Here is a 26,830-nt window from a genome sequence, read left to right on the forward strand (position 1 = left end):
AGAAGAAGCAAGTAAATGAGTGTTTAAAATTCAAGAAAGCATTCAGAAAGCCAAGTGCAAACTGCAGCTCTACTGGTGCTTGCATTACACACCTCTGCTGTAAGTCATCCTCCCTGATCTCTGGGGATGGAGGAAAAGGGAGCAGAGAAAACCAAAAGCACCTCAAGAAAAATAACACTGTTTCCTCTTAGGTGTTGTTTTTCTCCTGTACCCTGTCAATCTTTTCTTCCTCAGTAATCCATGCCTTAAGTACTATGAGGAGTGTCTTTCCTTACCTCAGTGAGCTGTGCCCAACCACAGAGGAGACTCTACAGATGCAGTAGTATTTTATTTTGAAACACAAATTACAAAAATCTTCCAGACAACCTGCAAACACACACTAAGAGTCACCTGGTACCTGTCATTAAAATACAAGCATACTCAGGTGCATTTTGTCCCATGGGCAGGTTGTGGCTGTGCAGAAACACTACCTCATCCTGTCTTCCATAAAGCTTCATGGTATGGGCATAGCGGCTGTGGAAAGGATATAGTTGTGCCCTATAATACACCGCAATTTGAGAAACCTCTGTCTCTGAGCATCTTCAGGTGCATTTCATAGTGACCTGGGAGCCTGTGGCCCCAAAATGTGAATCATTGATTCATGGATTTGTTGCTCAGCTGTCCAAAATTAAGCCCTCTCTGACACAGACACCCTGGAGAGGAGTCTCCAATGGAGGAATGTGCCTAGCTCCCTCACAAAACTCCTTAGAAAGGAACAGCAACATGGGACAAGTCCACACAAGTACACCCAACTGCGAAGGTGCCCTGTAGGTCATGGTGATGGCTTTGTGGTTTGGCAGAAACACTGCTTGTTGGGAATGAGAATTTTTTGAAGCAGCAGGAAGGAGTCTTAGGCTTGGTTCTTCACCTCTCTTCAGAGTCTGCCCTGCCAAAACACCATAGGGGAGAGTCCTTGGCCTTCTACACTGCGGAATTCAGTTTATTTAAATTGTTTGGTGTTTTGGGGTGGTGATTTTTGGTTTGTTTCCCTTTTATTCAGAGGGTTTGCATGGATTGCTGGTTCGGAGTTCTTTCCTGTATTTGGGAGGGAAGGGTTTCCTCTTTTTGATTTTTGGTTTTAGGACTCTTTTTGTATTCATTTTGTTTTGCTCTATTACATTTTTTGGGAGGGGGGATTGTTCTGTTTTTGCTGTTTGTTTTGCTTGCTTTTTCCCCCCCCTTGTTTTGCCAGCTCTTGGTGGGGGAGTGGATTTAGTTTATTTCCACTTTATTTTATGGTTTTCTAGTTGGGTAGTATTTGTTTTGTTTTTTTTTTTTTTTTCATTTTTGTTTTGTTTTGCTTTGGGCCTTGCCTTTTGGTGTTTTTTTTTTGTTTGTTTGTTTTGGTCTGGTTTTTTTTTTTGTTTTGTTTTGTTTTGTTTTTTTAGGGTTTTTTTTTTTTTGTTGGTTTTTGGTTTTTTTTGGGGGGGATTTAGTTTGTTGTGTTGTTGTTGTTTGGGGACCTTTTCTTGTGTTTTTGGGGGGGTTTTGGTTGATTTTTTTACCTTTGCTTTGGGGCTTGGGGTTTTGTTTGTGGGGTTTTTTTTGGGGGGGGGGTTGTTTTGTTACATTTTGATTTGTTTTCCTTTCTTTTTCTACTTTCTGACCTGGCGCTTTTTCTACCTTTTTGTTTTTTTAGGTTTTTTTTTTGTCTTGGTTTGGTTTGGGTTTTTTGGTTTTTTCCCTCCTCTCTCACTTTCTTTCTCCCCTTTTCCTTGTTTTTTCGCACTTTCCCCGCCCGCCCCGCTCTCCCGCGCACACGCGCGGCCCCGGCCCCGCTGGAGCCGCCCCGGGTGGCCCCGGCCCCGCGCGGGGCGGTCGCGGCCGCGGGCGCAGCAAATCAGCGGGGCCCGGGCCGCGCATAAGAAGGGCGGGCAGGGGCCGGCGCCGTCCCTCCCGGCGGCGGCAGGATGCACCATGAGGAGCTGGCGTCCCTGCAGCGGCCCCGCTACGGCTGTGAGTGGGGTCCTGGGGGGCGTTTCGAGACCTTTTCTTCGGGTTTTTTTTTTTTTTTGTGTTTTTTTTTTTTGTTGTTGTTTTCTTTTTTTGGTTTTTTTTTTTTTTGGGTTTGTTTTGTTTTTTTTTTTTTTTTTTTTTTTTTGTTTTGTTTTTTTGTGGGGGGTTTTTTTGTTTTTTTTTGTTTTCTTGTTTTTTAATTTACCACCACTTTGCTGCTTTCTCGGTTTAATAGTAAAAGAGCGAGTTGAAGGCAAAATAAAACCCTCCCAGCAGAGTCTTGCGGCAGCGCGCAGCGCTCCGGCTCCTTTGCAGTCGGCTCCGGCTGGGTTTTGAACAGGTTTTCACGGGGCTGCGTTTTGTTCTGTAACTTTGTGAATGGATTATAGCTGTAATTCCGCATTGCAGCTCGGGAGTTTTAGATTAGAGGTCGAGCTTCGGGTTTTAGTGTTGTAACTTGGTGTTACAGGTATGGGTTTGGGTTTTAACTTCGTAACTTGAGTTATGACTGTAGTTTCAGGTTGAAACTTGGTAACCTTTGGATTATCACTTCGGAATTTCGGATTATAAAATTAAACCTTTGCTTTCTAGTTTTATAACTTTATCTTAGACCTTTGCAACTCTTAAGTACTTGGGATGAGGGGAGAGACCGTGCGGGTACCAGGCATTTCTTTTCAGAGGGGGTGTATTTACTTCCCAAACATGCGTTTAAGAAAAACCCTTGAAGCATCTTACCTCCTCTTGCTGTTGGTCTCTCCCGGCCGTGCTGTGCTGTGCTGAGGTCTTGCACCCGCCTGTGCTTTTCCTGGCTCTTGCGGGGCAGAGCAGTGCAAGCCCGTGGCTGTGCCATTCCTACACGAAAAGCCTCTGATACTTGAGGCATCGCAAAATGGGAACACATAAATGATTTGCAAAGTTCTCAACAACCCTGGCATCCTGTGTCTAGTGAGTAGGTACCCAGTTCTTATCTAGTGGCTTTGTTCAAAACCGGTTTTGAAAACTCCTTTTAGAAAGAAACACAAAACTCCTTAACAGTGTTAAGGGCCACCTTGATTCCACCTAAGACAAAGTAGAAAAAGCTTGGCAGTAAGACCTTCAGCTTGCAGAATGCCGTGCTCTTCTAAACATTTCTCCTCATTGATGACTGATTCACCTATTGATGCCCTCTGTGGGGGCAGTTTGTGGAACCTGCCTGTAGGTTTAATTTTTCGTTTTACCCAGTAGGTGGATTACATCCTTGTGAAGGTGTGTGTTCACTGGTTACTGCAGGCATTGTCTGAGTGCCTATGCTGTTGTGTTAGCAAAGGTGACTATTTTGCTTGTGAAACCAGTCCTCCTAACTGTTTGTGCCATTGCACATTGTAGTTAGGCAGTGTCCAGGTGTGCAGCATTGTGCTCCAGCCTCGGTTTGGACAGTATCCACTTGTCTGAGATGCAGAAATGTTTGTTGTATACCCGTCAGGACTCCAGCAGCAGGGGCTTTCCTTTGTAGATCTGGTGTGGCTGATCTCAGAATATGTGGGTCTGGACAGGTGGATGTCATGACTTCTGATAAAGGCAAAGATTAGGCTTTGACTCAAAGCAAAGGGCTCATCCTTTGAGTCTTGTTCCTGCCTGGGCACTGAGGATGAATTACCTTATTACCAGAGCTGCTCAGAATATTTTAGATTGTAGGCCTCAATTATTATGGGAAAGAATGGCCATGTTAAGAATACTAAATATAGTTTTGAAGATATGTTCTATCCTCTCAGTGCTTATGCTTTGCTATGGTAGTTGAGAGCATTTTGTTCTTGTTACCATGGGGACATTGATGTTCTGAGGTGTAGCCACACTTGGTGTCAGGTCTCTCTGCCCCAAGTACAAGAGAGGATGAGAGTATACTTGTTTTTCTAAGGGTGCCTCTCCTCTGACCAATAATGTCTGCCTACTTGGGATCTGGTAGTTATTCTGTCCTTCCCTGAGTGAGAAGCTCTGGCTGCTGTGCCACACTGCATCCACTTCTTTTTGGAGTGCAATTTTTGCTGCAGGAACCTTTGAAATTACATTCCTTTCCGGAGACTAGGCAAAGGCTATTGAAATACGCCAGGCTGATATCAATATTTTAAAAAAATACACCAAAAAACTCCATGGAGACCTCCATTAACAAACAAGCCATAGCCTTGTCTGTAGTGACAGTAGGCGGTACATGTTTGGGTTTTTTAGCAGGTATCTAGAGAAATATATACATTTTATCTGCATAGCATTTGGCTACCATTTTGAGAAGCAAAGAGACCCACCACCTCAAAAAAAAAAAAAAAAAAGGCTCCCTGACTAGAAAACCAACACTAGCATTTTCTTATGAAAGCCCCCTACATAACTAGAACTTCACTTTGGATTACTGACAAACAGTTGCCTTTGTTGAGAGCATCACATCTATGCTGGATTTCCTAAGGAGTTAATAAGTTGTCCAAGTTAGGCTATCAAATTTCTAAGACCCCTTGCTTTAGTGACCTAGAACTGTTTTAAACATTTAACTTGACCTGGACTTTTGACTTTGACTTCAAGCTCCTAGCAGAGTTTGTGTATTGCTCTGAAGAATGCTAGCATTTTGCTATCATAACTTTCTGCCAGGTACTCATGATTATGAATAGCATTTCAATTGGAAGACATATCCTGAATTTAAAAGAAGTTGTACATTACAAGCTTTGCTGATATAGTAACACAAAAAACATCTAGAAAAAAAATCTTAGAGCTGATCATTTCCATATTTAAAGTCAGGAAATTGATGAATGAAATCAAACAAGACAGTCCGTTTCTGGGTTGGTGCTAGTTCAGGATGAGCATGGTTCATGGGAGAATCAGAGCTCAGAGCAAACTCCTAGAGCCTTCCCTTGGTCTATTAGGGTGAAAAGTGTTGTGGCTTCCTGGACCACTTGTGGAAAGGTGCCTCCAACTCTGCTTGCTGTCAATAGCTTAAGAGAGATGCAGAAGAGATTTCTGTTGGTGCTCTACTGAGCCCTTCAGACAGATATTTATCTCCAGTACCAATTCAAGTGAAAACATCAAATTACAAGCCAGTTTATCCAGCTGAAACTGCGTTAACAGGCACACTGCAACTGAATTTGCATAGTGGTTTCCAGTCTAGCTACAGCGGTTGCCTGGTTTATTTCTCAGTCCTAGCACAATCAGAAGCAAAGGTTCACAAAACTGCAGGGAATTAGGACTTATATTATGATTAGAGATATGAGCCATTTTTATAACAAAAATGCTTGGTGGTATGGAAGATTATGAAGACAAAGAGAGTATAAATCTCCGATGTGCATCACAGACTGAACATGGGAAGATACCAAATCAGACAATGGTGTATCTTTGAGAAGGCTCATTTCCTGACACTCTCAGCTCCTTTATAGCTAGTTTTCCCTGAAATCTGTGTGCAGAAACAAATGTTTACGTTTTTGTGAACTGTCTGAATGGCTTCACTGCACTTCCAGGAATGCAGTGAAGCTACAGAGAGTAGTGTCTGAATTTGAAAAGGATTTTGGGCATTAACATGCTCAGAGTAGCTGAATTAATATATGCCCTGAGTTCCTGTCTACTGAGCTAGGTGCTCCAACATCCGCAGATGCTTCTGTTGGAGACACAAATAAGTCTTCACCTCTGCTGCTGAGGCCAGAAAGCTAGTTTCACGGGGCATGGATGATGGGTTAAAACAGGGGAAAACAGACCTTGGTATACAGCGATAAGGGCGTTGCTTGTGCTTCTGGTGCTGGCTCCCAGAATTACTACTGTTTGGCACTAGGAGTTTGGAGATGAGACATAAGCAGCATGAAGCTTCATGAGGGAGTGCTGCTCTGCCTGTGGAGACAGGCAGGGCAAACCTGAAGTGAAACACAGCCTACGCCTCTCTATGAAACTATACCTAGCTTCTTTGCTCAGGAGGATGTGAAAGTTTACAGACCAGTGGCTTTTCGAAAAGCTTTTAACATAAAACACTATAAATTTGTCTGCATGTCTAGTAAGTGCAGTGAAACAAATGACTCTTTTTCAGTCTAAAAAGGGGGAAATATCTTTTGGTAAAAGTTCCATAGGACTTTCCTAAGTGAAAACAGATGGGATTTTGTTTTTAAAATAGTTTTTTGAAATTAAAAAAAAAAAGTTTTGCTATGTCCTATGCATATATATTCTTTTGGGTGTATGCTTTCTTGTAGTGCCTGTGACTTATGAGAACACTTTTCTCCTTTTTTATTGGTGGGTGTTATTTGGCAACCAAATACACAGTTTATCTCTTCTACTCTTTTTGTAGGTTGCTAATAATTAAACTGCTGATTGAGAACTCAAAAAGTTTAACTCCTTTGTTTAACCAAGTGCACATAATTCACTTGGTAGGAGTGGTTCTCTCTGTGCTTTTTGTACAAAGCAGGTTCATCTCCCCTGAAGTCTGCTGGTAAGGAAAGGACAGAGCTATGTTAGAGCATGCTTAAAGCAACTTGAATGCTGTTGAAACAGGAAATATTAATATTGCACTGGAAACAGGATTTATAGCACATGTGAGCGTGCTACATCAAGTCTGATACTTGAGGCAGGGAATAGGAAGCAGGCCGATTTTTAGCTCACCTCTTCTGTCAAATGGGGTTTGCTACATAATTTTTCTAGCTCAAAGTTTGCTTGATATTGTTGCTGGTTCAAACTATGTTTTACTAGGAATAACCCTACATGCAAGGCAGAAAAAAAAAAAAAAGCCTGTCAGTGACAGGCAGGACTGGTGGGTCATATTTCAGTGTGATGATAAGCAAGTGTGCTCTCCTGTGCTTGCTCCTTGCAGGAAATGATTAACCTGCTGTGGTGTTTGCTTCACTTGTTCAGGCTGTTTTGTTGTTTTTCTGAAACAAGTATCCTTGAACTACTGCATGTTGTGGAATGAAAGTGCAGGTGCTGGACAGGGGAGGAGTTGTGTCCACCCTGGCCTGGGGACCATGAATTGGGAGGCAGGGGCCAAGTGCCCCCATCCTAGGGAAGGATGCCTGCTGTACATGCCTTATTTGCTGATCCTTGATAAGACACGCTGGTAGGAGAGCTGTGTCCTGCACAGCTCATTCATGGGTCAGCACTTTCTGCACCTTGGCACTTGGCTTCACCTTCAGAAAACAGCAATGTTCCCTCCAGAGTGGTGCCAGTTGGGCTTTGAAGAGCTTTGCTGAACATATACTGCCTTATTTTCACTGCTGGGAGGAGAAGTGGGCTGCTGAGTAACTGACACAAGGATGGGGTTGTGCTGGAGACCAGCATGTTGCCCTGGCACTACTCCAGTTGAGTTTTGCCAGTTGCTGTGATGCAGAACAGGAGTGCCCTAGCTTGTGGTGGTGAGGGACTGGTGGGCCAGGCAGTGGCTGCAGTGTGTTCTCTGGTGCCCAACAGCCATGGTAAGGTGGCAGGAGAGGGAGGGGATGGAGTACTAAACCAGATGGTTGTCCTATAAACTCTGCACAGTGAAACACTTAGCTTCTAAATACCTTTTGAAATGTGTAAGCAAATAAACAGCCATTAAGAACCTGTGCTGGTAGCTGATTTCCGTGCTGAAATTACTGTTTTGCTCAAATGAATATGCACTAGCAAGAAATACTTATCCAGAGGGATTATGTCAATTCTTTGTTATCGCTTATTGCCCAAGCTGAGGTTGTCTGGAGAGAAATTCTTCAGGAATCAGATTCAAGGAGCACTTCAGAGCTCTGACTCACAGCAGCTGGCAAACTGCTGCCAGCCCATAAAGACTTTCTGCCTCCAGGTGTGGTCCTGTCCTGTCTGCCAGCCAGGCTCCAAAGCTGTTAGAAACTGCTGTCCTCATCTCAGATACTTATCTTGGCCTTCGTGTATACTGCTAAGCAGTCCATGGCTTCTGATAAAATGAGTGATGAAGGATGTGGTCTCTGCAGTCCTCTCTTTTGGAGTCTGACCTGATTCTTTGAAAGTGCAGTAAAAGCTTTTGTGGCATCTAGCAAGGTATTTGAAGCAACTCTTTGCAGGCTTCAAAGTGTGTAGAGGAATTTGTAGTCATGCATGCTATCAATCCTCTACTGTCTGTTCCTCCTGAAATGAATAATAACTTCCTGCATTTGTGCTTGATTTATAAAACTGCTCCATAAACTGATTATATTTGTGTGATTGGATCCTCCTCTTCTGGGAGGAGAGCACAAATTAATCCAGAGGCAGCAGGAATGGGAAATGCCCAAACTCTGTACAGAAGTGTGCTTCATTAAGGCAACAGCTTTTCCACAGGGTTGTAGGGTTCTACTATAGGCCAATAAATGTTTCACTTGTGGTTTAAGGGTGTTGTTTCAAAGATGTTTTGAGGAATCATAGCTGAGTACTGGGGCTACCTTTTCCTAATACTCTGGCTGAAGTATTAGAAACAAGGCAAAAAAACCCCTTGAACTAATCAAGGACACAATATTTTTGAGAATAGACCCTGTGTCTAGGGTCAACATCATTGATAAGATGTTGTTTTTAATTGGTGTTATTAGCACTGGAATCCCCTCACCTGCTTTGCTGCAGACTGCTGCAGCTGGTGAGGTTTCAGCAGCGTGAACTTTTCTAAAGCTGCTCTGTCATGCTGATGAAGACAACTTCACCTCTTGCCAGTATGCATATCCAATCTGTCAGGAAGTTAATCTCTCCTAGCAGAGCTGATTTGTACTGCTGGATTTGCAGTCACCTCTGGTCTGTGCAGGGGGTGACTGTAGGTCTCACAGCTTCACTGCTGGCCAAGGCAGGGGGACTTTCTGGCCAGGTGGGACTGTGGCAGACAGAGTTTAGAGGTGTTAAAATTGCTCTGGAACCGCACCCTGAAACTGTGGTTTTGAGTGTGCTTTCAGTCAACTCTACTGGTGGAAGAAGTGACCTTGACTCCTCCTGTGGAATTATTTTTGGCTGGATTAGGTCCCCAGTCTGCTTTGCCGCATGAGCCTGCAGGCAGGTCTTCCAGCATGATGGAGTAGCTTCAGTAGAGATGAGCCACCAGCACCTGGAAGAATGGCAGATGAAGTTAAAGTTGTGCTACTGTTGCACACAGAGATCTGGAAAGTGTGCATGCAGTGGGGCAGGAAAACGTGCAAGCGGAACTCAAAGGTGGACTGGGGCACACAGGAAGGAGTGTCACGTGCATCACCCTCATGTCCCTAGCTGCTTCTGCTCTGGTGCTGCTGACAGGCTTGTGCCCTGCCCTCCTGAAACGGCTGGGGCTGCTTTCAGCTCCCTGTTACCCAGGGAGTTTTGAATTGCAGAAATATTTTTGAGGTAATCTTGTCTTTAGTGCTGTAATTTCACAAATCCATGTCAGTAAAGGCATAGCAGTGTTTCCCAGGCAATGCTACAGTGCTAAGAAAATTTGAAGAAACTGAGTTCTAGATTACCCAATCAAGAAAGAAAAATAAATGCTTTTTTTTACACAAAGTGAGATTCAAGGTGCTTTTTCAACCTCTTTTTTGTAGCTTTTGTAGATAAAATTACTCTTGACTTGAGGGGCCTCAAAACTGTGGGGATGAGATGTAACTTGTGGTATGTGTTGCTTATTTTTGTGATTTTTAGTTTTTTTCAAGACCAACAGATTTACTCAAGCTACAATTGACTGGATGGTCTCTTTTCAGTGGTAAACAGTTTTAAAATTTCATATCTTTTCAGTAAATGTAGCAGAATAAATATCAGCATGAGTAGGTTGTGGTGTAACTGAAAAGGAACATGGAAGGTAGAGCAGGGATTATGTTTAGGGAAATCTGGGGCAAAGCTTTAACCAAGGAAAAATGTCAGCTGTTTTAAAATGAGCACACAGTAAACATGATTTCACTACATCTGAGCTAAGAAGTTGTTTTGAATACTGCTTTTCAGGCCACAGCAGAGCACAGATTTCTTCACTGTGATTTAGTGGACATTGGGAGAAGAACCAGCCTTGGCCTGGCATTCAAAGCTGCATGGCAGCTGATTATTGAAGGTGGACAGACAGCTGACCTTCAAGGACTGGATGTGACTGCCTGCTAATTTATATCACCTCTGACTATGGTAGTGATGTTTAACAAATGGGTTAGAACAATCCAGAAAATGCACAGCTTTTTATCACTTGTAAAACCAGTCCCTTATGCTCCAACTTACATCTAAACACAGAAAATGAAAAGTAAGACCGCATGGTTTTGCTGAAGATTACACAGATATGAGCCGTCCTAGAACAAAATGAATCAACTTTCTTAGTACTGTGGTTAGTAACAGGCAAAACAAGGGCTGGTGTTTCCTATAACACTGAACCATGGCAATAACACTTAGTATTTCCTCTTTTTTTGAGGGGGAGTGGGGGTGAGGGAAGAGGGGTAGGGGAGAGGTTTGTTTTGTTATGTTGTCACCATACTTAAACAAAATTAAGTAGCTTCATAAATATTTGCAGAAGTTTCTGATAAAAATAGAGGTGGATTTCTGTAGTGTTCATCTGTATTCTTTTTCCTGAAACTGTGTCAGGAAGGTGTTGATTGGTAGGCTACTTCTGTTCAGGCTGCAAATGCTGGCCATTGACAGGCCTGCATTCCCCAAAAGGACAAAGAAATGAGCAGTTAAGAATTTTGGGTTCCCATAGCAGTAGTAGAAGTTGTCTCCAGCAGCTTCTCAGGCACATTTCAGATGCAAATTTACATGTGATCAAGTTTTCTAATATAATTTCCTCAAGTTATAAACTATAGACTTTCTTGAAAATTGACCATTTGTGTGAAAACTGTTACAAATTAGGTAGAAGGTATTTCGCGTGTGCTCACACTTAACAGCCTTTAATGTGGAAGACAGGAAGAGGCGGAATACTTGTGATAAACGAGGCTTGTTGTGACAGTGGGTCTATACAGAAATAGTTACCATATAGAATAGGAATGGTAGAAACTCACCTGGGTAAGGTACTGCTGAGGAAATATATTTTTGCACTGTTCCACTCCCTCTAGCAGCAGTAAATGCCTCATTTTAAGGAAGCTGTCCATAGAATGTGAGTTGGAAACCAGGGAAAAACTTGGAAGAATTGTTACAAGCTGAGCTAAAATCTTGATTTTTGTGAAGAAGTGCTTCAAGAAAGGAAACAAACTGCAGCTACACAAAAGATTATAACATTCTGTGCCCAGCCGTTGTGCGTGGCACAAGGGCCCAAATTTCTTTTTTGGATAGAGACTTCAAAAATAGCAAACGCATGACTTCGTTTGGTCTTAAGTTTATGTGTGTTGCTTGTACTGCTGTTGCCATAAGAGTGATTGAATGCTGGTTATGCTTCCTTTAATTTGGTGGTCTTAATATTGCTGTTTCAAACAAAATACCTGGTTTTGGGTATTTACATAATGCTTCTGATATGCTCCTGATATTTTTTATGCAGTTGAAATTTAGCATTGTCATTGTGATATTCTCATTAGAGGAAATGTACTCAATGTAACGAGGAGGCTGTCTTGAGGTCAGTACTTGCTCCATTAACCCAAATATAACTTTGGGTTATAAGGTAGACATAAGCAAATAAAGTGAAAAATTAAGTTATTCAAGATGCTATGGACAAAGTTTCTCTCAGGTTACAGGAATTTTAGTAGAACAAATACTAATACTTAAAAACTTGAGTGTATGGTTTAGGTAAAAATCTATCTTTTGGGTGCAGCTGTCAAAGACTTGTCCTGGAAATGAAAGTACTTGGTTTATTGATAAGTTAGGAGCAACATCTAGCTCACTGTGTATCTGATTTTGCAATGATATATGCAATGGTGGATGTGTCATTGTCACTCAAAATAGCTTTGAGTTTCAGTAAATATGTACTGGATGTACTGACTAAAAAGGTCAAGATTTGTCTGTTCTTTTCAAACCTTGCTCAAAGGTTTGATATTCGAGGCTCAAACACTTTGTGATTTTGTTCTCACCTAGGGTTCTAATTCCTGATGATGAAGGAAAAAATAATTCATATTACTGGGTATGTATGTGAATGAGAAATAAGGGTCAGTTGTCCAGAAGCCCTGTGGGCAAGTGTCCTACAAGCAATGCCTGCCTGCCTGTGCAGTGTGCTCCTGAAGTGATCTACCAGGGAGTATTGGGAGGAGGTTACCCTGGAACCAGCAGTATCAGCTCCAGTACTTTAGCAAACACTTGCTTATTGCATAGTGAAGGCAGCCAAGCAGGCCTCAAGTGATAACTGAGGTCATTGCTGGCATGGCACTGCCCCTGAACTGAGCACCTGCACAGGCACACTGCATTTGCCTTCTTCTTGAAAGAATTTATCATCTCACTGTGAAGCAGGAACAAAGGTACATTTCCATCCTCTGTGCCTTTCTGCCTTTGTGGACCAGCACAGTCAACAAAGCCAAGAGGTTTTGGAGTGAGATTCTAACTTGTGAGCCTGATGTTCTGCCTCCACCCTTTATTTATGGCTCCTACTTGTGCTGGGCCATATCAGTTGTAGAAACAGCTACTGAATGCACAGCAGTTTTGGGACTTGTTCAACAAGCAGTTCAGCTGTCTTCCCTGGGGAGCCAGGAGTGCTGGAGAGAGGACAGGAATTGCCATGGCTCTGTTCTCTGCCTCTGGGTGCCCAAGGGTCCTGCTCATCACCTAAACTTACCATATCTATATATAAGTATTATGCAACATACAGCATTTCTTTATGTTCTTGTGAATTTGAAGCCAATTTTTTTTGTAACCGTTCAATCTCATTGTCTGGGTTTGTAGCTGCAAACTGAATTTTCAGTTCTATTAACCCGAATGTGTAAGTTTTTTTCTCCAGGCTAAGGTTAAACAAAAAAAAAAAAAAAAAAAACAAAAAAAAAACCAAACAAACAAAAAAAACCACAAAAAAAAACCCACCCAAACAAAAAAAACCCAACCAAACAAAAAACAAACAAAAAAAAAAAACAAACCCCAACCCCCCTGCAAAAAAAAAACCAAAACCAACACCCACAAAAACCCCCCAAAAAAACCAAAACAAAAAAAATCCATTGTGCCCTTAAGCCAAAGAATTTTGAATTACAAACTTTGAAGACATTGTGTCTGCAATAATTATATAGGAATTAAAACCCAGGCAGGCAGAGGAAGAAGTGCTCTTGCACTTTAATCTCATGGTATATTCACATGCTTATATTTGTATCTTGAAGGAAAAATGTGCTGCAACATTTCAGGTGTTCTCTGGAGCTCCTTTCAGAATGTGGAAAAAGTGAACATATGGTTTATTCAGACCTTGGTAGAAGGACTCTGCAAAAGACTGTCTGTGAAAGAACCAGAAGATGATGAATTGTCAAAAGAAGAATAAAGACCAGATGTCAAGGCTGAGGGTTTCTACACTGCAGTCTTTCTCATGGTCATTTCCAATTTACTCAGTGATTAAGTGGTGCTCCTTCTCTATGGCTTTTCCTAGACAGGTGTTTCAGTCCTCTGGAGTCTCATGGTTCAGATCAAGACTCCTAAAAGTCTGCAGTATGAGTTACTTAGTGATCCAGACACAGCTTTCTCTGCAGATTCTCTTTTGTTCCAGAATTCTTGCCTGTCATCCTTATTTTCTGTTCCTTAAGCTATACATTACCACATTTCTTTCAGTTGGTTACTGTACTGAGAGTGATAGGAAGCTTTTTGGTTTCAGCTGTCCAGTGATCTGAATATTGAATCCATTTGGTAACTCTTTCCTCCCAAACTTCTTTCAGGAGGTCTGAGTTGTTCAACCCTTCCCCTCTCTTTCACTTCCCTGTCCCTGTTCTTGTCTTCCTCTTTTCTTGCATTCAAGTGTAGCCTTCCCTAACCAGCCCCTGGCTAGTAGAGGATTGCTACAAGTGTATTAATGAATCACTGTTCTGGCCTCAAGTTGTAATGCAGATGGGTTTTTTTTTTTACATTTCAAGACTGAAACAGAAATTGAACAAGGTATTGACTTAGCCAGAAAACCTGTGCAGTATTTGCAGGGCATTATCTTAATTAGCTGCTGTTTAAATGACTATCTTTTGAATTTCTACCAAGTAGTAACAACAGATGCAGAAAACCTTTTTGTTATGCTCTTCATTTCAAGTAGTTCGCCTTTGGTGAAGCATCAGTACCTTCCTCAGGTAGGGTCCCTCTTTGCCACAGTAAGCCTGGTGCTTTATTCTGGCCCTGTGTGTTGGCTGAGGTGTCTTAAACAACACAGGGTGATCTTACTGTTGCTAGGTCAGAGGTTTTGCTGTGCAAATAGCTAAGAGGTGTGCCACAGAGGTGTGGGTAGCAATGTGTGTGAACACACAATGGACAGGCAAGCCTGAATTTGGATTTCCCTCTACCGCTGTAGTGAGTTCTGTCTGTGCCTTGCCCTTCCTACTGATGGTCTCCAGCCCCATTTTCCTGTTCTTCCACTCCACTTCTACAGTGTCTTTCTGCCCTGCCACCAGTGTTGATGGGTGTGCTTGTGGCCTCAGGCAGTGGAGTGATGTGATTACACACAATGAAAGTTGCCTTTGGGGCTCTGCAGAAGGCTGTGTGCACAGTCACCTTTACTGATAACTTGCTGGGACTCTTAATTCCAACTGCTTGCATAGGGATGAATGCCTTTTGGATTAGTTGTTTTTGGTTTTTTTTGGCATCATCATCACAGTATTTTAGTGATCACAAGTTACTTGTCCTTTTATGTAGGTGTGTGTATACATTTGACTTATTGATATATGTGCAGTTCTCTTCAGAGAAAAATTAAACTGCCAAATACTAGAAATAAATTTGATGGCATTTTTAGGCACAAGACTTGCATCTGTCTTCTGACTAAATCTAATTACAGGGTTCATACTGAGGAACATTATAGACTAGCATTTTTCTGTTTTTCATAGTTGCATAGTGCATATTCTTGCCTGGCAAGATTAAACTGCCTTTCTCATTATTTTGTTTACAGTCTGCATGTGTTAAGTTGAATTGAGGTCACAGTAGGTGAAATGTAAGGAAATGGAATCCATATGGTAAAATTTTGGCTCTTTTACTTAGGATTTTTATGTATATTACTAATAAAAAACAAGTGAAATGAGTGAAATGAGCAAAGCAAAAGGTAAGTGTGTCAAAATACATAGAATTTAAATTAAAAGTTCTTTATTTAAGAAAACAGCAAATGGATAAAGGTGGTAAAGGAACCATTGACTCTTTATTTGTTTTCTTATTAACTAATATCTGGAGAAGGAAAGCTTCTGAAAGCTGCCTTGAAGTTTGGCCGTGCTAATGCATTTGGACTAAGCATGTGGAGATAGTATGGCCTGTGAGTGAAAGAAATAGCTTGTAATTGGTGTTCACTGCCTCCTCAGGGTCCATCAGTGTGAGTGCTTCCTCAGACTTGTGACTTATTTGGAAACCTAGACTGGGAGTTTATTAGTAAATAGTGAGTATGAGTAAAGAGTGTTTAAAAACAAAGTGAGTGAAGAGCGCTAAGGTCAGTTGTCTAAGTTGATCTAAAAGTTTAAGGTCATAGAAAAGAGCTAGAGTTTTAATGGTGTTTTGTGAGCACCTCAATCCTGGGAAAACCTGTTGTGTCTTGAACTGACCAGCTAGCGAAGCATGCAAAGATAAACAGTTACAATTTTATTAAGCAATTATACCAAGTATGCTGTAGACAGTGAGACCAGCAGTTAAACGTTGGTGGAAGTGGTTGAGCAACAATCTGATACATTGTATTCCGTCTTTGTTATCATAAATGGCAACACTTGCAGCTAAATTAAAATGGTTGGGTTTTCATCTGCTTCCTTCAATTCCATTACTTTATCTCCTTGTTCTTCCAAACAGACTGAACAACTATAATGAAATCAAGATAAAATGCAACTTCATTTTCTGCACAGGGTTAAAGTACCGTACTAGGAATGAGTTGTCCATGCTCTAGTATCAAACAGTAAGGTAATGTCAGAACTACTTAGTGTCTTTTAATATTTACCTCTACTGAAGTCGCATGTGATGATACTGTGGAAAGCTGAAGGTTTAAAAGCACAATACAGGATGTGTATACCTGTAAGCAGAAAATTGAATGTTAAACTTTCTGGTGGCGCATGTAGTCACTTGCTCAATGCCAAAGCCAACTTGTGTCTGTGGTTAAATGAGACTTTTTATAAACTTTGTGGGGATTGAAGTATCTTGAGACATGTCTGAGGAGCCCTGCAGACTTTTGCCAGTGTCTGGCTGAAATTAAGTGGTTTTGACACTTGGGTTCAGGAGCGTGGAATGTGGTTGCTGTTGCATCACTGTCTCCCTGTATGATAGTCCCAAGGTCCATGTATTGCAATAGCACTCAGTACGTGTTGAAAATGTATGTGGCTGGCCTTGTGGTAGCAGATACATATGACTGAAATAAGACCTTTATCAAGGAAATGGGAGGAAGAGGAGAACTCAGGAAAGTAAATGCACAGGAATGAGGATCTCTGGGAAAGCTCAGGGAAAAGACTGGTTTAGCAAACATTTTTAATTTTATATCAGGATGTCTTTTACTGGATGTCTGTATTCAACACTCCCATGCTAATGGTGTGTGTTTGCTTTCCCTGTTTGTGCAGTGTCTGGCAGTTAGATGTAGTCCAGAACAGTGTCCCTGGAGATCCTGTGTGACACACAATTTGTAAGAGTGGATAATATCTATCTGCTGGCCAGAAGATGCATTTATATTTTTGTTTGAAAATACAAGCCTGCATGCTTTAACAATGAAAAAACTAGATTAGGAGAGATATAGCCATTTTTAAGGGAGAGAGTAGTTCAATGTTGGAAACATTTGAAAAGTTAAATATTGAAGACCCCCACTCTTTAATTAAGTGTATTAGTCTACTCTCTCATGTGAATCTGCCCTCCAAGTTCACAGCTGTTGTAGGTTTTTTTAGTGCTTGCAGTGTCTGCCTTTGTCTAGAGACCTTCCTTTGAGCAAATTTCAGGGAATTGATTGAATGCCCCTAACTGGAGACACAGAAAAATGTTCAGGCCATCTGTTCCTATTGCTGTGAGACACATGCTAGTTGCTCGCAATTGTACTTTTTAGCAGAAGAAGTCTATAGAAAGCTGTTTTCATCAGAGCCTTAAATTTTTCATCCAAAGATAAACAACTTTCAGCATAACAACAGACCTGTAGGTACAAAATACTTTAATAATGGAACACCTGTAATAGGTGTTTGATGCTGTAAAGCCATTTTTTCTTAGTAGCCTGTTGAATTATCTGTTCACATTGTTCTAGTTGACACACTTTCATCTGCATATTTAATAAATCATTACATTGGATACCTGCAAGTTGATATGGGAGTGGAGGCTCGGGGGGAACTCTATCTGCTTGTAGCTTTAAGAATTGTTTTTTTTTATATCTGTACATGTATCTTTCCCCTGTATTTTGCAGCTTCTTGGCAGTGCTCTGAGCTCCTGTCCTCTTGCAATAAGGACAGCCTGGGGAGCAATGAGCATTGGGGAGCCTGCCTTAGAGCATTGCCAGCTCAACCTGCTCCATGTATGGGGTTTGGCTGGTGCAGCACATGAACTGCCAAACTAGGAGGAACCATGGAGTTGAACTGGCCAAGGCAGGTGCTCATGGGGTGCTAGGTATCTGAGAGTAGTAGTTCTGTAAGTTTTACTAGGAATAAAAAGCAGGCACAAAAGATGAATTTATTGGCCTCTTTCAAACTAGGAAAGATAGTTATATACTCTCTCATTAAATAAGGTTTTAAGTCACTGTGACCATCTAAAATGCAACTAGCTTCTTCTTGAAGCTACTGCACTGAATTGGGATGACAAATGCCTAAGGTCCTCACGCTACAGAGAGAAGTAAATGGGATGCTGCCTTGAGCCTGTTGTACTGGGCTCAGCTGTCACTGGGACTGGTTATGGCCAGCAGCAAACTGTCAGTCAGATGTTTTTGTGCAAGAAAGGCTCCCTGGCTTTTGTTTTCATTATAGAATGGCTCTGTTGAGTACTTTTGACTGTAGGAATACTGAATAGGGGGTATGAGCTTGGGAGAAGAAGGCAGTAAGATGTAAGGGGGGCATATACAGAATTTGCAGAACTTCTTGCCAGTGGACTGAAACACTGCCTGGCCTTGCTTTACTGTGTGACTCAGAAAGCAGACAGCTGAGACTGTGAAATGTGCTTTAACTAATGTTTAATTCAAACACTCTTGTGAAAAACTTTTATCCCAGCATTTTATATTTATGCCTGTATCTCTTTTTTTTCCCCACCCCAACCCTGACTTTAGAAATTCTATTCTATCACTGTAAGAGGATTTTGTTCTCTCCATGGTCTGTTATGTCTTGTTCATTGAGCTTCCCTGTTGTGGTGCCAAAAGAGCTCTCCTCCTTATTGCTCATGTCTTGCTTTCCATGGGAAAAAGTCTCTGGTAGCAGGAAATTGAGGGGGATTGGCCCTGGGAAATAAAAGCCTCTGTTCCTGTCATTGCCTTCAGTGTAAGAAGTCCTTTGATATGTCTGTGGCAAATGCCTTATTAAAGGGTCTGCCTGCTAGGAGCAGCCACGTGCTGTTCTTGAACTGTTGCAGATAGTCATATGTGTGAGAGAAAATGAATGACCAGGAAGCCTTAAGTGCTGTTGTAAGTTTTGCAGGGCTTTTTTCTCAGCTTCAGTTTTTCCAAGGTAAGAACAACTCTTTGGTAAATGGTTTTACCTGAATTACTTAAGAATTATGCCTCATGAAGTGTTCCATAAATTTGTATTTAGAAATTGTAACAAATATTACTTTTCCTTGCATGCTCTTTTGTTACGTATTATTTTAAGTTTAGCACCCTTTAAAAGTACAATCCATGGATCTGTGGACTAATTTGCAAACTGTTGCAAGTAAAACCTGTGAAACATCTCTTAGTAATTGTAAGTTCAAACATAAACTATTGTGACCAGCAGGTCAAGGGAGGTGATTATAGCGGCTCCACTCCAGCCACGTAACAGCCCATCTGGAGTATGGCATCCAGCTCTGGGGCCCCAACATAAGAAGGATGCTGATCTTTTAAAACAGATCCAGAAGAGGAGGCCACAAAAATTATCAGAAGGCTGAAGCATCTGTCATGTGAGGAAAGATTGAGAAAATTGGGGTTGTTCTGACTGGAGAAGAGAAGGTTCTGGGAGATCTTCTTGTGGCCTACAAGAAAGATGGAGAGGCACTTTTTATAAGGGTATGTAGTGATAGGACCAGTGGGAATGGCTTCAGACTGAAAGAGGATAGATTTAGATTAGCCATTAAGAAAATTCTCTAAGGGTGGTGAAGTACTAAAACAGTGATTAAATTTCCAGTAAACTCAGTATCAATGTAAATTATCTCTGTGAGCTTGGGACCTCCAAAATCCTGTCATGTTGTAATATGAGAATGAACTCTGAACTGGATGACATTTAGAGAGACAGTATTTGTTTTTAAAATTCCTGTGTAAAGTGACCACATCTCTGTGAACCTGAAGTTTTGATTCTCTTTCTGGATTCTGTTAGTGAGGTCATGGCTCCAGTGGCCTTTGTGCACATGGGCTGATTGCTAGTTTCAGTAATAATATTGCATCTTCAGACGTGGTGGCTCTATTTCTGAAAACTTGCTCAAATCCAGAAGTTTGAAATGTTTTCATGTTGTCTACTATTTCTGAGTTGGACTTAGTAAATCCTGCAGGCACCATGTTGAATGTAGGTCATGGAGTGCCTTGGGTTGAGTTCTCAGCTCTGTGGTCAGCAACTGGCATAGCTCCAAGAATTTGCCAACATCTGGAGTGGCTATCTTGGATCAGAGCACATCAGAAAGATTTGCAATTCACAACCAGACCCAAAACATCAATTAGTCCTAGATACTGCCTACACAGGGCAATTTTAGGAGAGGAGGGTCCATGTAAGTACAATGTGTCAGCTGATGGAAGATGACCAAGTGTTCAGTTTAGGAAAACTTCTTGGTAAGCACTTACTTTTGTGCTAAATATGTAGAATATACATACGTAGGAAGCTACCAGTAGAATATTCCTTTATTTCTGTTGAATCAGTTGTGGAAAGAATTGGAAAGTTGGTGTGCTGTATTGAGTACCAGAATAAATCTCCCATCTGTGGCAATTTAAGCTTTGGTACTGCTCACTGTTCCATGTTTTTCCTACACACTCTTTGTTTAGTGTTTTTTTTCATAAAGAAGTATCTGTGAGTGAACTTTGCACATGTTTTATGTCTACTGACTCTTGGCTAAGAGGGTGTCAACATCTAAAATGAATTTAAATAGCTTTAAGGCTAGCGTTTTTATTAGTTCTTGTTGGTTGTCCAGATGCACTCCTAACATTCCCTCTTTAAGGGAATTCATCTGAATTTGAAGTTAAGTCACTTAATTAATGAATTTAATCATAAGATGTTGTTTAGATGACTTTTTTTCCCTCTATGGCTTTCATGTAGAGCGTGCCTTGTTCTATGGCATTTGGATCTTCTCTGCTGGAAGACTTTGTGTCAGGATCCTGCTTGGTAGAGATCCTCAGGTGAAGCCCAGCCCTGATTACTCTGCCACATAACACCCTTTATTGCAGCACTATCTTCTGTTGTGAGCTAAGCATTATCAAACAGTTACTGATATAGAAATATGTTTATTCTTTCATCAATCTTCCTAGTCTTCTGACTAATACTTGCTCTGTTAAGCAGAAAGACTGGGCTTTCTGTCTCCAAACCTCTCAAAACTTGTGTGTTGAACTTGGTGTGGATGGCTTGATGGATGCTCTCAGGATGTTTGAAGAAAGATATACACAGGGCTCTAGTCGAAGACTGAAGCCCTTGCCAGAATATATTATTATAGACTAGACTTTAAGAACCCAAGTCTTCAAAGTAATTGCCTCTGCAGCTCAGTCTTGAGGCCACCAGCAGGTTGTCATTTCTGTTTCTAAAGTTGTGTCTGCAACCACTCTTGATGTGATAGCACACTTGCTTTGAAGCCAGTATATGCTGGAGGGTAAGTGTGTAATCAGACTTATTGGAAGCTGGTGTTGTAAGAGACTCCTCCCAGGATTAGCACTGTAGGTGTTGGCATTCCCTGTGCTCTGTATTTTCAGTGCTCAGATATCCAGCCCAGAAACTTTAGCTGCTTTGGCCCTGACAGAAAAGCAGTCTGATTTCCAACTTGTGAGCTGCTGATACCCCCTGCAGAAAGGAGCTGGGTTTTCCACTTCCCAGTGTGTACAAGTTACTTGTTTTTGAATCTTGCCCTTACTTCTCATTGTTGCAGTGTTTGCTAAGCAGAACAACTATTACAATTCTACAATATCTGTTGGTGCCTTCATCCATTCTCTGAATCAATCTTTGCAAATAATTTTAATGAGGGATTTGAGTCTGGCCAGGGCTGCTTGATCTAGGATACCTTTGTTTGGGATGGGAGGCACCCATGGATGTGCAGATCCAGGACTAAATTGCAAAGCATTAGTGTTATTCAGGTTAATTCCTAGAATGATACTTATTAAATGGGTCATGTGGTTTTCCTTCACCTATATTCAGACAAGCTGCCTTTTTTCTGATTTGCTTATGGCTGTGTTGAATTGTCTTTGGAGGGCAGGAGTAAAAAAAACCAGTAAAACAGTAAAAAAACTGTTTAACCAGTTACAAGGAACAGGGCATGGGAATTGTTATGGGGGATGAAGGCGTAGCCTGGTATTGGCTGTCCCACCCTAGCTGATAGGACCATAGTCAAGTAGGACAATCAGCTGGGCTCTTCTGACAGCACTTGTCTCCACTTATGAGCACTCATAGGTGGGAGAGCTTTTGAAAAGGGGCCCTTGATCATAGTGTTGCAAGTAATAAAACGATACATTATGTTTCAGTGTGGTGGTCATCAGTATTTTTCCCTTGCTCTGGGAAGTCAGGAGCCCTCTGCAGCAGAGGAGCTATGTCATGGAGTCAGAGTAGCCTGTATGGTTGTGCTGATGGTGGTGAGGGCAAGAACAGTATTAGAGCAGCCTCCATGGCCAGGCATAGTGTTTTGCCATCTGTGTCCCATGTTTGCCTCCAAACTAATGTTTTGGTTCATGGCAAGTGAAATCCTGATTACAGTATCTGAGAGCTCATTTTAGAGTGAGTCATGCTTATTGGAGCTACCAGACTTAAAAGAAACTCTGAGTAAGACATGTATTTGTTTGATTGGTGTATGAAACATCTGGGTAATTAGGAAGAGCAATCTTAAAAGCAAAGGAAGATGAGAGATATCAACTCCCATGTGATCATTAAAATTTAAACTACAAAGCTTGAAGCAGCTATACAAGACCTTAACAAATGTATGGTAGCATCAGTCCAAAATGTGGGTGCATAGTGTAATTTCTTTTGTGTCCTCAGTAAATGCATGTGACATCATTTCTCTGGCTCTTTTTTTTGTTTGTTTGTTTGGTTTTTTTTCTTTTTTTTTTTTTTTAGGTTTCGATTTCAAGTTATGCAAGTACTTGCAAAACCCAGAGTCCTGCTGTTTTTAAGTGCCTTTTATTTGAGTTGCCTGTATCCATTACCTGAAAGTGTTTATCCCCTACTTGAAGCAATTGTCAGGGAAAAACTGAGAACTTGCTCCTGGCATGCACAAGTCTGTGTGGGAATGGAACTAACAAAGCACATGGCATTTCAGGAGGAGCAGGGGCTTTGTTTCTTCACGGAGGATGTGTCATGATGTTCTCAGCTAACTGGCTCGTGGGATGCCACAGAAAGCAGCTAGTCCAGCACCATGGTGCCTGCAAGTATGCAGTGGCTCAGATCAGGGAGCCAGTCCTCTCAGAAACAGATCTCTTTAGCTCTTTAGCAAGAGCTGCCCCTTGTTCTGGTTCACTGATGCAGCTGCTGCGTTGCCAGCTATGGCATGAGAGATGATGTGAGCATGTGACTGAAAACATGAAAGAATGTAGGACCACATTTTTCACAGAATGATCAAGGTTGGAAGATAACTTCAAGATGACCTAGTCCAACACTCAGCTTAGTACAAATAGGGTGTCATTTTGGTAACTGATCTATACTGAAGGCTGTTTACAAAGTCTCACTGCTGTGGCTGAAATTCTTCTAGAAGTCAGAGCAACAGTATGCTCCTTCAGACTCAATGGTAGAAGCATTTGGAAGAATTGGAGACCTGCTCACAGAGACCCCCTCTGTACTCTACAAGTAGAGAAAGACCAGTCACTGGGTAGTAGCTGTAAATAATTGAGGTTATTTCCAGCTGGAGATGCGCACAGACATCCTTAATAAGCTGGGAGAGTGTTTTTATGGGAGGTGATGAGGTTGCAACAGTAAGTAGGAGAAACCACAGATAGTTCATTTGATTACAGCTGTTGTCACCTCCATCACTGGGAAGCAGCTCAGCATGTTGCAGTCTCACAGGTTCCTGAAGTGGCAGCCAATTCCCATGTTTGTCCTTGAGATACCTTTGCAGTGTGTTGTCTTTGTCTCTGTTGTTGAGGATCTGCTTAGCATGGGGCTGCTCCACCTGCTTCTTGCCTTAAGCTTCCTCATGAGAGTCTTTAAACTCTCCTGAGGATATGTAAGCTGAAGCTCTGCTGGCTCCCAGCCTCAGCACCCCATGTTTGAGTGCTCCATCAGCTCCACCATGAGTGCTCCATCCTGCCCCCAAGCCAAGCAATGACCTCAGAGCAATACACGCTTGGTCTTGAAGAAGTGAAACTCGAGGAATTCTCTGTAGAAAGGACAGAATTCCCTTGGAGACCTAGACATCTAGACACTATAAAAGGCCTCTTTTAAAGAGAAGTGATAACTATTTTTATTTCCCTTCTTCAGCAATTCACCCAGGTTATAAGTAAAATTGCTCTAAAAATCAGCTGGGCTCATGCATAACTTGATATGGGTTTCTGTTTGCAGCTATTGTGGATGATGAAAGGCTTTCTGCAGAGGAAATGGATGAGAGGAGGCGTCAGAATATTGCTTATGAGTATCTGTGTCACTTAGAAGAAGCAAAAAGGTGAGTAAATGAAAACACACTTATTTCTGGCCTTTAAATGTGGACATTCAGGCCTGTCGTGTTCTTGAGCATCATAATTTTTGATTTATCTTGAATTACTTGGATTGACTGAATGTTGGAGTATCATAGCACTCAGCATGAGAAACTAATGCCCAATATGAAAACTCTGATTCAAAGAAAGATTTAGAAATAATCAAGACAACATCCTGAAACTGGCTGTGGTGTCCATTTTTATCAAAAGTAGGAGCTAGATACTAAAACACAAGGCTGTATTTTTGTGAGAAGCTGGGTCAGGCTTATGTTACTAACTGGGGAAAGTATTTTGCTCCTGGTCTGTGGCTGCGTTCCCTTCTTGGTGCTAGTTCTTGTGGATTGACTCAGGTTGCTAAGATGGCAGAAAATCACCTGGGCTCTTACAGGTTTAATGATTGATATAATCTCAGTGTTACAGTGGTAAGTGCAGGCAGGGCAATAAGATAAGATGGACTCTGGACCAGTTCCTACTGGTCAGCAGTACTCATCTCTTGAAGCAACAGCAAAAGTGATGAAACACTGATTTGAAAGTGCACAGAGTTTTGATCCCCTTTGTGCAAATGTACTGTGCTATGTTCACTTCATTCTCAAAACAAATATTCAACAACATTTTCATAATTAGAGAGCAGGGAAACAGAGTACAATATCCTTGTGTTTTTGAAGTAGCTTCAAGTGCTGCAAATATTATATATGTAAAAGCCCATTTTATATTCCATCTGATCAGACTTTTTCAAAGATGCCTCTTATACTCATTATTGTTATTGGCACCACTGGTAGTGTCTTGCTTCTGCTCTGTGTTTTTTGATGATGATATTTTTACTTATAAACTGTATTTGGATGACTTTCCTGTGAATTTCTATTGAGAAAAGAAAACTTGAACTGTGATTAGTAGTGGAAGCTGTGAAACCTTAGTGTGAAGATGAAGCATAGCATCTTTGCTATGGTTTAAACCAGTGTATTTTAGTCAGTAATCTGCTATGAAATTGTGCCTTAAATCCACATTTTCCCTCTCAATAGCTGCCAATGGTTTTGTCCTAGGGGCATTGTTAAAAAAATCAGCCATTCTTACTTCCTCTTCACTACATTGTTCCATTTGGTGTAGCAAATATTGCCTCCTTTGCTCTCTCTTCCTCTTTCTCCTGCAGTGGTTCTTTGTTCAGATATTTAAGATGGCAAGTGTCATCCTACTGCCAGAGAGGACTGACCTGCTCCACATGCTCCTGCTGCCCCCATTGTGCAGTTGCAAGAGATTCTCCTCAGTCAGATGAGTCAGCTTGCTATGCTGGCTATGTGAAGGGAATTCTTAGCTCTTTTGCTGAGTTAGTTTTCTGTGGTTTAGTGAGCTGACTGGTCTGATTAAGGGATCAGAGGAGAATCTGAGCAGGCAAGAGGAAGAGGATGGGGTGCAGATGCACACTGGAGAGAGGGAAGGGACCTGGTTTCACTGTGGGGGTGTTAGATCAGATCCACCATATCAGCTAACCTCAGTGAGTCAAGGTTTGATTTCACTCAAGGTTTCTCCTTGGTATGTTGCAGCTCACCTATCTGCCGTCTTATGGCATCTACTCTCCAAATTCAACCTTTTCTCTTCTGCTGCTATTATGACTACTTTTTCTTCCTGGCTGTCTTCAACCTTCCCCTTTCCCAGGGCTACTTGTCACTTTGAAATTGAGTCCTCTAGCTAATTTGAAGCAGCTCCCTTGGTATTTCACAAGGAGATGTGAAATTATTTTTACAATTAATGACTTAAAATAGCATCTGGTATGAGTAACCTCCTCTCCTTCCTGGTATTTATTTTCATAGAGATTCTTGCCACTAGCAGCTCTCTAAATGAAGCATTCTTTTAGCTCTACTGTCCATGATGGGACTTCATATCCAGGACAATTGCTTTCAGGGTTGTTAGGTACCTGGAAGCTTTTCTGGATCTCTGGAAAATCAGTATCTACTAGTACTGTTCAATGGTTATTACTTCATAAGGTGGGGATGCAGTGTAAGGAGTGTTGTACTTCCCTTACTAAGGGATTGGGCTGTCATGGATGGAGCTGATGTGGCAGCACAATACTGCTGGATGACCTCCTCTGCCTCAGTTCACTGGTCCCAGTGCTCATTAGGAAGGAAGGGGTTGACCACGCAGGGTGTGGTGGAGGCTCTGGGAGTGCTTTTGGGTAGACAGAGCTGCTGTGGGAAAAAAGAGAGTGTGAGGGGCATCTTCTCCCTTCCCAGAGAACCATTGAGGTAATTTTGTTGTACCATGAGACTTTGCCCCAAGACACTCTTGCTACTGTGAAAACCACCCAGCAACAAACAGCTACAAAAAAGCTTGCAGAAACAAGTAGAGATGCCTGTGTCTCATGGCTGTGTAGCCTCTAGCCCTGCTTTTCCAGAAGGTGACTAATGTTGCCCAGGGAAGCTGAGCTAGTGCCAGGCCCAGGCTTGGATGTCAAAGGTGCCATGACCATGCTTTTCCCAGCACCAGTCTGGAGAAATGGGAAACATGAGAAAGTTCTGTATCGTTTCTCACTGTGTGGTTATTCACTCTGTGTGATTGATTAGGGATGAAAGTTGTTGATATGCAGTCCTTGTCTGTACCTGCATGATTATTGCATTTTCACTGTCACTACAGAGCCTGAACAAAACTGGGGACTCTGGAAAGCAAGATAGAGAGCAACAGGGTGACAATTCAAATCAGACCAGCTAGAGAGGCTTGAGTGTAGGCTTCTTCCACAACACATGGTGGGTCCTGCCCTTCAGCTGCACTGGGAGAGTGCTTTTACAGGAAACATTCCCAAGTGATGGGCATCTGCAACTTTTTTTGCTACTGGATGGAGGGGTCCCAGTTGGGTGCTCTCCAGCTCTGCAGCAGCACCCATAGGATGTGCAGGCCCTCTTCCCCTGCTGCATACTTGTGGCAGTGGGTCTGAGTCAGAGCAGGCAGGATGGTGCCTTCAGCCCC

General features: G+C 41.8%; 1 protein-coding gene across 3 annotated transcripts in view; it reads left to right on the top strand.

The window, feature by feature from the left end:
* The first annotated feature begins 1,960 nt into the window (after positions 1-1,960).
* The window catches only part of IQGAP2 (IQ motif containing GTPase activating protein 2), a 122,803-nt gene continuing 97,933 nt past the window's right edge, over positions 1,961-26,830 (top strand). For 2 of the 3 annotated variants that reach the window (XM_053931403.1, XM_053931400.1), the window contains exons 1-2: positions 1,961-1,995; positions 23,745-23,844. In XM_053931403.1, coding sequence (XP_053787378.1) covers positions 23,780-23,844 — 65 coding nt within the window. In that variant the 5' untranslated portion in view covers positions 1,961-1,995; positions 23,745-23,779. The remainder of the gene's footprint in view (positions 1,996-23,744; positions 23,845-26,830) is intronic. The other variant, XM_053931401.1, reaches the window with a different exon arrangement.

The sequence above is a fragment of the Vidua chalybeata genome, chromosome Z, assembly GCF_026979565.1.
Source record: "Vidua chalybeata isolate OUT-0048 chromosome Z, bVidCha1 merged haplotype, whole genome shotgun sequence".
NCBI lineage: Eukaryota > Metazoa > Chordata > Aves > Passeriformes > Viduidae > Vidua > Vidua chalybeata.